General features: G+C 43.8%; 2 protein-coding genes across 2 annotated transcripts; both read left to right on the top strand.

The window, feature by feature from the left end:
- The first annotated feature begins 1,100 nt into the window (after positions 1-1,100).
- gucy1b2 (guanylate cyclase 1, soluble, beta 2) lies at positions 1,101-6,318 on the top strand. Its single transcript, XM_042296791.1, has 16 exons — positions 1,101-1,525; positions 1,633-1,706; positions 1,794-1,888; positions 2,312-2,472; positions 2,584-2,683; positions 2,753-2,925; positions 3,180-3,287; positions 3,399-3,503; positions 3,607-3,823; positions 3,921-4,117; positions 4,200-4,323; positions 4,494-4,642; positions 4,778-4,924; positions 5,050-5,204; positions 5,303-5,490; positions 5,670-6,318. The coding sequence occupies exons 1-16, from the start codon at positions 1,523-1,525 to the stop codon at positions 5,840-5,842; spliced, it is 2,169 nt and encodes a 722-aa protein (XP_042152725.1). The 5' UTR covers positions 1,101-1,522; the 3' UTR covers positions 5,843-6,318.
- Positions 6,319-6,420: 102 nt separating this feature from the next.
- Positions 6,421-9,638, top strand: dleu7 (deleted in lymphocytic leukemia 7). Its single transcript, XM_024443766.2, has 2 exons — positions 6,421-7,058; positions 9,100-9,638. The coding sequence occupies exons 1-2, from the start codon at positions 6,768-6,770 to the stop codon at positions 9,304-9,306; spliced, it is 498 nt and encodes a 165-aa protein (XP_024299534.1). The 5' UTR covers positions 6,421-6,767; the 3' UTR covers positions 9,307-9,638.
- The last annotated feature ends 3,915 nt before the right edge of the window (positions 9,639-13,553 follow it).

The following is a 13,553-nucleotide window of genomic DNA, read 5'->3' on the forward strand; positions in this document are numbered from 1 at the left end:
TGTTTTGTCTTGTCTTGTGTTACACGTGGTGTTGTGACACTTGTAAAAATGTATTGGGGGAACAACAGCATTTATAGCTCGTGGGAAAGCATCATAATTGTTTCTTTGAAAGCGTTGGGATTCAAAACACAACAGTGTAGTTTATATTGCCACTACAAAATGCAGGGCCTAATCTGTGTGTTCAGTCATGAAAACGCTCAGAAAAGACAGACATCTAAACTTTACAACTGTTTATGGTTTTTGCAGACTATGTCAAGTCATAATATATTAGAAAAATAAAATAGCTTCCTTTTGCATCCAAAGACTGAAATGCGTTATTTACTTCAAATACACCATATTCCTATGAGGCTGTTAACCCTTAATCTCACATGCAGCCTGCAACATTGACCTGGACACTATTTCAGGACGACGGACAAGGACTTCCAACCAATAACAGTTCAGGCAACTGTGTGTGTTCTATACTACTGATTTACAGACCTACAAAACATTAGGAACACATTCCTACTATTGAGTTGCACCCCCTTTTGCCTTCAGAACAGCCTCAATTTGTCAGGGTATGGACTCTACAAGGTGTCGAAAGCGTTCTACATGGATGCTGGCCCATGTTGACTTCATACTTCCCACAGTTGGGTTAAGTTGGCTGGATGTCCTTCTGGTAGTGGACCATTCCTGATACAGATGGTAAACTTTTGAGCGTGAAAAACCCTGCATCGTTGCAGATCTTGACACAAACCAGTGTGCCTGGCACCTACTACCATCTCCCGTTCAAAGGTACTTAAATCTTTTGTCTTGCCCATTCACCCTCTGAATGGCACACATGCACAATCCCTGTCTCAATTATCTCAAGGCTTAAAAATCCTCTTTAACCTGTCTCCTCCCCCTTCATCTACACTGATTGAAGTGGATTTAACAGATGACATCAATAAAAGAACATGGCTTTCACCTGGATTCACTTGATCATTTTATGGAATGTTTTGTTCACTCAGTGTATATTGTATCCACAGGAGGTTGGTGGCACCTTAATTGGGGAAGACAGGCTTGTGGTAATTGCTGGAGCAGAATAGGCAGAATGGTATCAAATACATCAAACGTGTGGTTTCCATGTGTTTGATGTCATTCCATTCACTCCGTTCCAGACATTATTATGAGCTGTCCTCCCCTCAGCAGCCTCTACTGATTTGATCAACTACCAAGAGAAAGAATACACATTGAGAATAATAAAATAATTGGAAGAATTGAAGATAGGATTCATGCAACAAGAAGATGGGACTGATGATGGGATGATGGGAGATGGGATGCCATGTAATGTCTAATTCTCACCATATGGTGGCAGTGTAATCGTGTGTGTGTGTGTGTGTGTGTGTGTGTGTGTGTGTGTGTGTGTGTGTGTGTGTGTGTGTGTGTGTGTGTGTGTGTGTGTGTGTGTGTGTGTGTATGTGTGTGTGTGAGAGAGAGAGGAGTTAGGGGTTCTGTACATAGAGAGTACAAACCAGGAGGACGAGGACAGAGAGATACCAGAGAGATGGTGAGTATGTCTGTTTGTTGATTTTAACATCAAGTCATTCTAGTTTTGCTTTAGACAACTATGATATCTCATATCGCTCTCTTCTTCTTCGCTGTTTGTGTTCGCAGTACGGATTCATAAACACCTGTCTGAAATCACTGGTCATTGAGAAATTTGGTGAAGAAACATGGGAGAAACTGAGGTCTGGTATTTTGTGTACTAAGTAACTGTTGATGTAAATTTGAAACGATTCAGGACATGAGTATGCCAATTCTCTCTATCTCTTCAGGACCCTGGCAGAGGTCCAGGACACGTTCATGACTTATGAGATATACGATGATGTCATAACTCTGCGTCTGGTGCAGGAAGCATGTACTATGCTGGGTAAGTACCAGTCTCTACGTTCTTTACAATTCTATAACAGTGTTTAATCTTGAACCAGAAACACAGGTCAGTGTTTTTGATACCCTTATATCAGTGGTTAGGAGTGTCTACCTCCTCGGGGAAGGGGGTGTGTTTGGCCAGGTGTTAACAACGTCCCTGCTGAGGCCCTCCAGGTGAGGTCAGGTGTTAACAACGTCCCTGCTGAGGCCCTCCAGGTGTGGCACAGGTGACCCAAGTGTGGCCCAGGTGTTCTGTACCCGAGGGGTCACCCCAGAGCCTGTGGACATGACACGGTATCAGGGTTAGAATTATGGGACAGTCTACAGTCCCAAACTAAGGGGAGAGATAGGCACCATTTAGCTTGACAGTTGGTGATGATATAGTGATGACAATGATGATGATGTGGTGGTGTTGTGGCCACAGACATGCCTTCTGAGGTGGTGCTGAAGCTTTTCGGGGAGTACTTCTTCAGCTTCTGTAAGATGGCGGGGTACGACACCATGCTGCGTACGCTAGGGGGGAACCTGGTGGAATTCATTGAGAACCTGGATGCCCTTCACAGCTACCTGGCTCTCTCCTACCAGGTGACCTTCTCTTTACGGCCTCTACAATGGATCAACTACTACGTATTTCAATCCATTAGAGCCCAGATATTTAAAAAAAGATTATGTATGCAATAAATATCCTTCTTCCAGGAGATGAACGCTCCCTCGTTCCGTGTGGAGAAGAACGATGATGGAAGGATGTTGCTTCATTACTACTCGGACAGGAAAGGCCTATATCACATTGTGCCAGGTACGGTAATCATCCATACCTAAAGTGTACCTTTAATCTAAGGAGGTTATCTCTTTTCTCTCTGTGCAGGCATCATTGAGGCGGTGGCCAAAGACTTCTTTGACAGCGAAGTGAGCATGACCATCCTTAACCAATCAGAGGAGGACGAGCGCACAGGGAAGAAAGAGCATGTGGTCTTCCTGGTCTCTCAGAGGAGCCGAGGGTCAAAGAGGGATTTCCGGCCCCAAAGAGAGAAGAAGGAGGTAACCAAGGAGGATGAGGAGATTGATAGGAGGGTGAGTTTATTTTTTATTTAAATTTGTCATGGTTCAAAACAAGAGTCAAGTAGCAGTGTTTAAGTATTACATGTTTATAATGGAATGAAAGTAGAATGAGGTCTAGAGGGTTAAAAAAATAAGAGCAAAGTAGTCTACACCCAGCAGACACTGTGGTCTCCAGGGGTTCAGTGTGAGATCTCTGGTGTATTCCTCTGGTCTGGTAACAGCATCAGGCAGAGGCATTGGAGAGGATGAGAGCCAGGTGTGCCAGTCTGCCCCACTGCCCTGCTGGGAAAAGATCACGCTGGGACATGGTTAGGAGCGTTGTCATGTTTGGAAAAGGTCGGGTTCTTTCTTTACTTGAAGTGTTCACCCCAAAAGCAAAGTTTGTTGGACTCTTTCATGTTGATATGAGAACATCTAATGAGAACGATTCTTCTGTGCCCCCCCCCACAGAGAACCTTCTGAAGTCATTATTCACACCCTGCTACCCAGATAAGCTGTGGATGGAGGAACAAGCATTCTGCAATGCCTTCCCTTTTCACATTGTCTTTGATAAACATGTAAGGCAACTTGTGTCTTTCTAAGTTTATGCAAAACAATAATTAAGCAGCTATTAGTCCTATTGGTACATTGTTACCAGTACTCTTCTCTATGTGTGCCCAGCTCAAGGTGAAACAGACTGGGATTAACATCCAGAAGTTTGTCCCTGGGCTGCAGACGATGGACAGCCGTCTGGATGAGTACTTCAGCATTGTCCATCCGCAGGTGACCTTCAACATCGAGAGCATCAGGAAGTTCATCAACAGCCAGTTTGTCCTGAAGACCAGACGGGAGATGGTGCCGCTGGCCTCTCAGCATCAGTCCATGCTCAAACTCAGAGGTTCAGTCAAACTCCCCTTCTCTGATCCGATGTCTGATTGTGCAGGTTGGCTCTGTATTGTGTCCATGTTATCACTGAATAACTCCCCTGTACCCAGGTCAGATGGTGTGGATGGAATCTCTGGGCTGTATGGTGTACCTGTGCTCCCCGAAGCTGCGCAGCCTGCAGGAGTTGGAGGAGAGGGGTCTGCACATCTCCGACATCGCCCAGCATGACACCACCCGGGACCTCATCCTGCTTAACCAACAGCGTCTGGCAGAGATGGAGCTGTCCAATCAGCTGGAGCGCAAAAAGGCACATACATCTCTCCTACTTTGTCCGTTTCTCATCTCACTGTTTTCTCATCCTCTTTGTCTATCATGTTGTAATTTCACAGGAGGAGCTGAGGATCCTCTCACGCCACCTCGAGGCGGAGAAGAAGAAGACGGAGACTCTGCTCTACGCCATGTTGCCTCGCCACGTAGCCAACCAGTTGAAGGAGGGCAAGAGGGTGGAAGCAGGTACGATGGCAATGTCTGCCTAATTCCATATCTACCTGGTCCTCCAGACAGGGCCAGCATATCTGCTGCCTTTCATTTTATTCTACTCTTCAAATGAGCTAGAAGACCTGTGTAATGAAAAGTGTGGCCGTTACAAACATCTCTGCTTCCCCTTTCTCCCTCTATTTCAGGTGAGTTCCAAGTGTGCACCATCCTGTTCAGTGATGTGGTCACCTTCACCAATATCTGTGCTGCCTGCGAGCCCATCCAGATCGTCAACATGCTCAACTCCATGTACTCCAAGTTCGACCGCCTTACCAGCGTCCATGACGTGTACAAGGTATACAGAGAGAAAGAGAGAGGTACATGAAGGGGTAAATGAAAGGTTGAATGAAGGAGAGGAGATAAGGGAAGGAACATTATTGAGATGCAGCCAACCTTTCAATGAGTGCTATGAACGCCTCGGCTCTTCCAGGTGGAGACTATTGGAGACGCCTACATGGTGGTGGGGGGGGTTCCCATTCCAGCTGACAGCCATGCAGAGCGGGTGGCCAACTTTGCCCTGGGTATGCGTATCGCTGCCCGGGAGGTGACCAACCCTATCACTGGGCAACCCATCCAGGTGACTTTATAGTCCAAAATGAGCTGTTCTTTAATGAAGCTATGGAATTGTGATTTAAAGTGACTGTGTGTGTGTGTGTGTGTGTGTGTGTGTGTGTGTGTGTGTGTGTGGTGTGCGTGTGCTAGATTCGGGTGGGTCTGCACACAGGTCCAGTGCTGGCTGGTGTGGTAGGGGACAAGATGCCTCGATACTGCCTGTTTGGAGATACGGTCAACACTGCCTCCCGCATGGAGAGTCACGGAGTGCCTGACCACATACACCTCAGCCCCTTCACATACAGGTAGTGCCAACATGGCTCCCATTCAGATTTGCAAATATAGTTGGCCGAAGAACTTAGTTCTTATGGTTCTGATTCTCTCTAACTATACCTATCTGCAGTGCGCTGGAAGATAAGGGCTTTGACATCCTGGAAAGAGGAGAGATCCAGGTGAAGGGGAAAGGCCTGATGACCACCTACTTCCTGCTGCAGAACCTGTGTGTGTCTGAGGACACCATCATGGCCAGAGGGACAGGAAAGCCCTGTGTGTACAGAGACAACCAGCAGGGGGCGGGAGAGAGCGAGAGAGGTTAGGCAATTTGGGCTTGTTCGAATTGCTAGCTAGTAGGGAGAAAAAAAAGGTTATTAAACAACAAAATGTGTTTATTATTGGACAAGTTATACAGCCTTCATTACATATCAGAAGATATGAAATATTCAGATTCATATGATACAGCCAGATAAAGGAGTCTTTCTTGTCCCATTTAGACACAGAAGAACCAGACAGTGTGAGAAAGGAAGAAACGAATGGCCAAACCATGGCATCTGCTTCTTCTTCGGGTGACCTCACCAACGAAGACACACCTTTTCTGGGAGACACTACACCTTTTCAAAAGGGCCACCTCAACGACGTGAACTCACGATTCTGCCGACTGCTCTAAGTATGTGGAGTTGGACCCCATTTGTAAGCACATTATTTGAAAATCTGAGACTATTTAGGAAATGAAATGTTGAACTCCACAAAGGTATGCTAGTTCTGACAGTTTCCAAAGAATCAACAATGTGTCTACACATGCTTGCTAACCCACTGGGCACAGATGTCAATTCAATGTCTATTCAATGCTGGTTCAACGTAATTTCATTGAAATGACGTGGAAACAACGTTGATTCAACCACTGTGTGCCCAGTGGGAAGTTTTATAAATACCGTAGACAGAAAGTGATAAATCGGTATCTCAAATTTTTGTTGATGATACTATGGTCTCCACGTTGATGCAACATTGTAACCACATTAACATGATGATGTTTAGATATTCTAAACAGGTTGATTCAATCTGTGGGAGACTCCTGCGTGAGCTCTGTGTTGTTGTGGTGACTGCCGCCTGCTGGGGGACACCTGGGGTTGCCATGGGGTGGGGACACCTGGGGTTGCCATGGGGTGGGGACACCTTGTCGGTGCATCATTGCCTTTCCCTCATTAGCACTTTCCTGGGCCTTCAAATGAGTGTAAATGAAATAAGAGAAATCTGCATAAGGAGGTGTTGTTATATAGCCTAAACCTTGTACAGTTGGGATGTTCTTAGACGTGTTTAGTTTAGGTCTGGTTCCTCATTTTCCAACTCCCTGTGGCCCTTTTCGCTGACTAAAGTAAACAGATAACAGTTGAGAAAAAGTGTCATGTGGTGTGTGTGTGTCTATGTATGTGTGTGTATGTTGGGAAAGTGGCTGTCATTAACATTTTAATTACCACAAATACCAGCGATAGCGCAACAATTGACGCGTGAGTTGGAGAGGTGGAGACTCTTGTGACTTTTAAGCGCACCTAGGTGCAATCGCGCTACAGGCAGCGACACAGAGAGGGGCACAAATGGAGACAGCAACGTTGCAGTACAGTCCCATGGAGCACCAAACAGAAGCACTGAAGTTGCTACAGAATGTGCGCCCTCACCAAACAGCGATCAGTAGGCCCAGTAAACTTGGACTAGAAAAACAAGTGACAACCATCCACGACTCGTCAGCAGCGGCCCGCACAATAGCAGAAAAGGCGCGTGAAAGTGTCATTACGCAGCTAATCGATATTCTAACCCAAATACTCACAGTCGAGGAAGAAATCAGTCATAGTTTGTTTCAGGATCTGAGGACATTTCTGCACCCTAAAGTGAGTGTTTTATCCCTTATATGAAATTCTAATTTCTTGGTGAGTGGTGGTTTGCATAATTTGACAAAAAGTTTGATATCTTTCTATTTGGTTGATAGGCTAGAGATTAGAATAAAATGATTATGAATGAGAAAACAATATTGTATGAATATCAAAATATTTTGTATATGTTAAAAAGAAACTGCATTTGTTATGACTGACTCATGTTGGCTAGACGTAAAAGCTTCCCAGTCGAAACAGTTCACGGATATATTATGACGACGTTTTTGTGGCGTTTTGGTCTTTTTTTCGTGAAGGGTATAATTGCAGACCGCAATTAGAGGCGTTTTCTGATATAGGTGTTTCTTGATATCAATTTACACCAATTGATGCTAGCCATTGGTCTGTGGCCGTTTATTTTATGTCGGGACAACAGTTGTTGACAATTGTAGCTAAGCCTAACCCTTTTCTTAATTTTAACCGTTAATAATCCTAACCTGACACGTACGTTATCCTAACCTTTATGTTTTGTATTGTAAAGCAATTCAAAATGTCAAATATAGAAAGAACAAACAAAGAGTGTACAAACAACATTCCTTGTCTGCTCTTACCAGAGTTTCTAAACGGTCGTCACTAGTTACCACAGCCACAAAGTGATGGCTTCCTACAAGAGCACGAAACGTGTACATTTCTAGACATATTTAAAAGCAAATCTAGAGCCGATTCTGTAATAATAATGGTATGGTAATAATAATGCATTTCATTTTGTAAAGTGGTTTCTTGTATCAAACAACAAGAACATTTTCAGTCACCTCCTTGTCTGAAGGACAAGTGAATAAACAGGATAATGTCAAACCCTGATTTTTTTCTTCTTCAAAGGTCTCATGGAATGTTGGCCTACATTGAACACAACACATTGGCTACTACTGTAGGCTGAATGATAGAACAGCCATTTCCAAGTTCAAATGTTATGGGATGCATTTTCTCAGTTGGTTTTGATGGTAGGCCTAAATTATGATCAAATTGCCACAGTAGCTTACTTGAACAATGTCTGAAACTGTAACTTAAAGCGGGTACAGCCTCAGTGTTCACAGTAAACTCGAGCTGGAAGTTGAAATTTGCTCAGTGAAATAAACATTTTGAGGAAACATTGCTTCTCTTACTTTATTAGTTAACAAATATTTATGTGGATTAGTCCACATTAGTTATCCTAAACTGCGACGTAAACAAACCATCTGTGGCAAGAGCCCATCAGTCTAGTCTGACTAGTTTTCATGCACATTACTTCACTAGAGAAATACTGCACCAAACATCTAGATGTAAATAGACATTAAAAAAATGTCAATTTGTTACAGATTTCTTGATTTACCTTAATTAATTGAAGCTATTTTGAGGAACTGTACTGGCTATGTTGTTGCTTTGATGACACGAGCGACAAACAATAGTAATATTGCCGCTTTTTCTTTTTTTTCAAACAAAGGTCTTCGAGAGTAGGCAAGCAGAGATGTTCGCCTAGCCGAGTTCTGCTAGGAGCAAACCGAACCTATGTATGCGGACGCCTCTACCAAATATGTTTTATAACTAACGCAAGATAGACCAGAGCCTGTCGTTTCCAATGGGAGCAAATAAATTATAGCGGGCAAAACAAGCAAGGCGGTGAACAGAGCCAAGCACGACCTAGTGAGAACCTATTGGCTCAATCTAGCATTTATTTGCATATTTCCTTTAGGGAACACCTACTCTGTGAAATGTGCGTGTGCAAGAACTCAAGTCTCCCTTGCTCTCATAAACAACACCATTTTTAAAACTTTGGCAAAGTGTAAAGTCTACAAAACTCAATCCATTCTGTTTGTTATAGATTTTAGTTTTGGAAATTTTATGAGATTTGGTTTCATCAACCAAAATCCATCTCGCTCCATCTACTCCCACTGCCGGCCACTGGGTTTCCTCTCATCACCATATTTGGTAGTGAGTGGAAACGCCAACCTGATACTTCACATATATACATCCGGTGAAATATCTGGCTCGTTGTTCTATCTGTGCCTCTACTCTCTCCACCTAGGAAAGCATAGAGCTGAGGAACATCTGTGTGCGCATGGCAATGAGGGACTCTGACTGTCAGAAGGACCGGGACCTTAGAGATCTGCGGGACTGTTTAAAAGCCATGGTGGACAGTCTGGTGTCTTCTCTCATCAACATGAACCATCCCGTGGCCGTTCAGACATCATGCACGCTTGAAGAGATATATCTGAGCTTCCCTGAAATCTGAATAGCTAATATCTCACTTTACCTAATCTCAGGGCTGACAGCCTATTGTTTACTTGAATGTACTTTTTAAATAATTTATTTTATTTCAAATTATTGGAGGTGCAACTATGTAGGCCTCCTCTGTAAAAAGTAATGTCAGAAGAAATAATACTGGGACAAACATGTGTGTTATGCAAAGTGTTTTATACAAATCCTCCAAATCCTCCTCAATTTGAAAAACCTACCAGTAATTCCAGTTCCCAACAGTTGTGTACTGTAGACCTGCCCATGGTGGGTTGGCCTTTCCAAAGTATAATTATGTTTCATTGGGTAATAAACATTGATTGAATCGTTGTATGATGTTGTTTCTTCACATTTCCGTGGATATATGTTTAGATCTGACCTTTAATACAAGGCGTGACTAAAAGGGCTATGTGGATGAATGAGAAGCATGGGGCATGCCCGCACATTACAGCTGTTGTCACCAGATGGCGCTATTTATCAAGGAAGTAGTTCAAATCCATTATCTTGGTATTTTGTGCTAGCCCAGCACTGAAGCACCTGATTCAACTAATTTACTATACATCAAGCCCTACAGCCCGTGTTTAGACTTTGTAGATCCCAGGACCAGGACTGAAGAGCATTGCTCTTAAGAAATAGTGGTTCTTAAAAGGCTACAAGTTGTAAAATGTTTTTAAATGTTTTATAGTACTACTGTAGATACAGTGGGGCAAAAAAGTATTTAGTCAGCCACCAATTGTGCTAGTTCTCCCACTTAAAAAGATGAGAGGGAGAGAGAGACTATGACAGACAAAATGAGAAAAAAATACAGAAAAATCACATTGTAGGATTTTTAATGAATTTATTTGCAAATCATGGTGGAAAATAAGTATTTGGTCAATAACAAAAGTTTATCTCAATACTTTGTTATATACCCTTTGTTGGCAATGACAGAGGTCAAACGTTTTCTGTAAGTCTTCACGAGGTTTTCGCACACTGTTGCTGGTATTTTGGCCCATTCCTCCATGCAGGTCTCCTCTAGAGCAGTGATGTTTTAGGGCTGTTGCTGGGCAACATGAACTTTCAACTCCCTCCAAAGATTTTCTATGGGGTTGAGATCTGGAGACTGGCTAGGCCACTCCAGGACCTTGAAATGCTTCTTACGAAGCCACTCCTTCGTTGCCCGGGCAGTGTGTTTGAGATCATTGTCATGCTGAAAGACCCAGCCATGTTTCATCTTCAATGCCCTTGCTGATGGAAGGAGGTTGTCACTCAAAATCTCACGATACTTGGCCCCATTCATTCTTTCCTTTACACGGATCAGTCATCCTGGTCCCTTTGCAGAAAAACAGCCCCAAAGCATGATGTTTCCACCCCCATGCTTCACAGTAGGTATGGTGTTCTTTGGATGCAACTCAGCATTCTTTGTCCTCCAAACACGATGAGTTGAGTTTTTACCAAAAAGTTATATTTTGGTTTCATCTGACCATATGACATTCTCCCAATCTTCTTCTGGATCATCCAAATGCTCTCTAGCAAACTTCAGACGGGCCTGGACATGTACTGGCTTAAGCAGGGGGACACGTCTGGCACTGCAGGATTTGAGTCCCTGGCGGCGTAGTGTGTTACTGATGGTAGGCTTTGTTACTTTGGTCCCAGCTCTCTGCAGGTCATTCACTAGGTCCCTCCGTGTGGTTCTGGTATTTTTGCTCACCGTTCTTGTGATCATTTTGACCCCACGGGGTGAGATCTTGCGTGGAGCCCCAGATCGAGGGAGATTATCAGTGGTCTTGTATGTCTTCCATTTCCTAATAATTGCTCCCACAGTTGATTTATTCAAACCAAGCTGCTTACCTATTGCAGATTCAGTCTTCCCAGCCTGGTGCAGGTCTACAATTTTGTTTCTGGTGTCCTTTGACAGCTCTTTGGTCTTGGCCATAGTGGAGTTTGGAGTGTGACTGTTTGAGGTTGTGGACAGGTGTCTTTTATACTGTTAACAAGTTCAAACAGGTGCCATTAATACAGGTAACGAGTGGAGGACAGAGGAGCCTCTTAAAGAAGAAGTTACAGGTCATGAGAGCCAGAAATCTTGCTTGTTTGTAGGTGACCAAATACTTATTTTCCACCATAATTTGCAAATAAATTCATAAAAAATCCTACAATGTGATTTTATGGATTTTTTTCTCTCATTTTGTCTGTCATAATTGAAGTGTACCTATGATGAAAATTACAGGCCTCTTTCATCTTTTTTTGTGGGACAATTTGCACAATTGATGGCTGACTAAATACTTTTTTGCCCCACTGTAGATACTGCATTAAAGCAAGTTAGTTGACAGCCCTATGAAATATAGTTGTGAACGCAACTTCTAATACCAGGTCGGCCATTCACAGGTGGACTCCATTACACGGGCACATACAGAACTCTAAGCTTGTGACACATCCTGTTCTCAGGGTCTCAGATGGTCCTAGACGGCTGAGTCAGGAGTCAGGGCTCGGGCCAGGGCCCACCATGTGGTGCGTGGGTGTCTGGAGCAGTCTGCAGTCTGGCTTTAGGGGTTGTCCCAGGATGTATGGACCCCCATCCCACTCGTTCCACTCTAGCATGTCTCCATTGTTTCCTAGGAGTTCTAGATAAAGTGCAAGATGATTCATTCAATAATTAATTCATCCATTGAGTCATCGTCTGTAATCTGAATTTCATTTTTCACCAGTTGTGGCTAATTGAAGACAATGTAGCCTGGCAGGTAGCCTAGTGCTTAAGAGCGTTGGGCCAGTAACCAAAAGATTGCTGGTTGGAATCCCCGAGCCATCAACAGGGTGAACAATGTGCCCTTGAGCAAGGCACTTAACCCTAATCTCTCAGGTTATTAAGAGCGTCTGCTAAGTGATGTTAATGTTCTGTGTACGTGTGTTGTCTTTATGTACACTATGTATTTGACTAGTAGGTTATGACAACCCTCTGAACTCTGATCCAGTCTTTACTGCAACTCTGGGAGTATTACAAAAAGGATCCTTTCTTTTCAAATGATATTCTCTAAACCCTGCACCTGTATGGAGTGATGTGTGTATACTGTGTCTATGTCCATTTGAATGGTTCCAGACAGAACCTGTGTGATAGCGGGAGAGCCATGCAGTGACTCACCATTGTGGGAAAACTGTAGGTTCAAGAATCAGTCCCACAACAGCATAGGACTGTGTAGGTGCCAGACAGTGGGCGGTAGGTGGTGGTCAGAGGGAATTTCCCCCCTTGGTCTGATATGGGTCTAGGTAGGCCCTGACAGCTGATTGGACCTGTAACATGGTCTGGTTTGGTAGTTTAGTGTTAGCACTGTAAACCACATAGAGGGTTGTTGAAGCATCCTGACAGTTTTGGTACCGTTATCGAGTTTCTACGTCTAGCTGAGTGAAATCAGACAAGTCACGAGTCACCTTCTCCTCTCCTGGGGTGGGAAGGGTGATGTCATGGCTTAGATGTTGGTTGCCATGGTTGCTGCACACAGACTGTGTGTGTCTGTGTGTGTGTGTGTGTGTGTGTGTGTGTATGTGTGTATGTGTGTGTGTGTGTGTGTGTGTGTGTGTGTGTGTGTGTGTGTGTGTGTGTGTGTGTGTGTGTGTGTGTGTGTGTGTGTGTGTGTGTGTGTGTGTGTGTGTAAATGTATGCGTGGGTGGGGGACTGAATTGACTGGTGGGTTTTCGTCCATGATGTCATTCTAGCAGGGTGACTTTGGCATGTGTGAATATGTGACTGATTGGGATCTACTCTTTACCCCACAGAAGCAGTCCAAGAAATGATGTGCCTGCTTCTTGTGTACCCTCCAGAGAGACTTAATAAGGATTTGATTTATAACCCATAGATGGTCATTTGATCAGCCGCACACCCCAACCCCTCAGGTGTCTCTCCCCTTCTTCCATCACTCCTCTAAGGTGCCGTTCACAAAGGTACCCAATTCAATTCTCACTAATTGGTCTTTTGACTAATCAGATCAGCTCTGAAAAAGAGCTGATGTGAAAATATCTGGTTTGATTGGTCAAAAGATCAATTAGTGCAAAAAATACCAGAATTGGGTTGTCTCTCAATTAAATTCAAAGGGCTCCATCTCTTCATCTCTCTCTCTCTCTCTCTCTCCCTCCATCTCTTTCCATCTCTCTCTCTTCTCATCTCTCTCACTCGCTCTCTCTATCTCTCTTCCTCCATCTCTCTCTCGCCATCTCTCTCTTTCCATCTCTCTCTCTCTCTCTCTCTCTCTCATCTAGCTCTCAGAGTTTTTA

This window comes from Oncorhynchus tshawytscha, linkage group LG14, assembly GCF_018296145.1.
Source record: "Oncorhynchus tshawytscha isolate Ot180627B linkage group LG14, Otsh_v2.0, whole genome shotgun sequence".
Lineage (NCBI taxonomy): Eukaryota > Metazoa > Chordata > Actinopteri > Salmoniformes > Salmonidae > Oncorhynchus > Oncorhynchus tshawytscha.

Bases quoted from the DNA above. Each gene is read 5' to 3' on its own strand.
- gucy1b2 (XM_042296791.1), top strand. The intron at 4,925-5,049 runs GTGACTTTATAG...TGCGTGTGCTAG, and splicing joins TCACTGGGCAACCCATCCAG to ATTCGGGTGGGTCTGCACAC. The intron at 5,491-5,669 runs GTTAGGCAATTT...TGTCCCATTTAG, and splicing joins GGCGGGAGAGAGCGAGAGAG to ACACAGAAGAACCAGACAGT.
- dleu7 (XM_024443766.2), top strand. From the start codon at position 6,768: ATGGAGACAGCAACGTTGCAGTACAGTCCCATGGAGCACCAAACAGAA. The intron at 7,059-9,099 runs GTGAGTGTTTTA...CTCTCCACCTAG, and splicing joins GGACATTTCTGCACCCTAAA to GAAAGCATAGAGCTGAGGAA.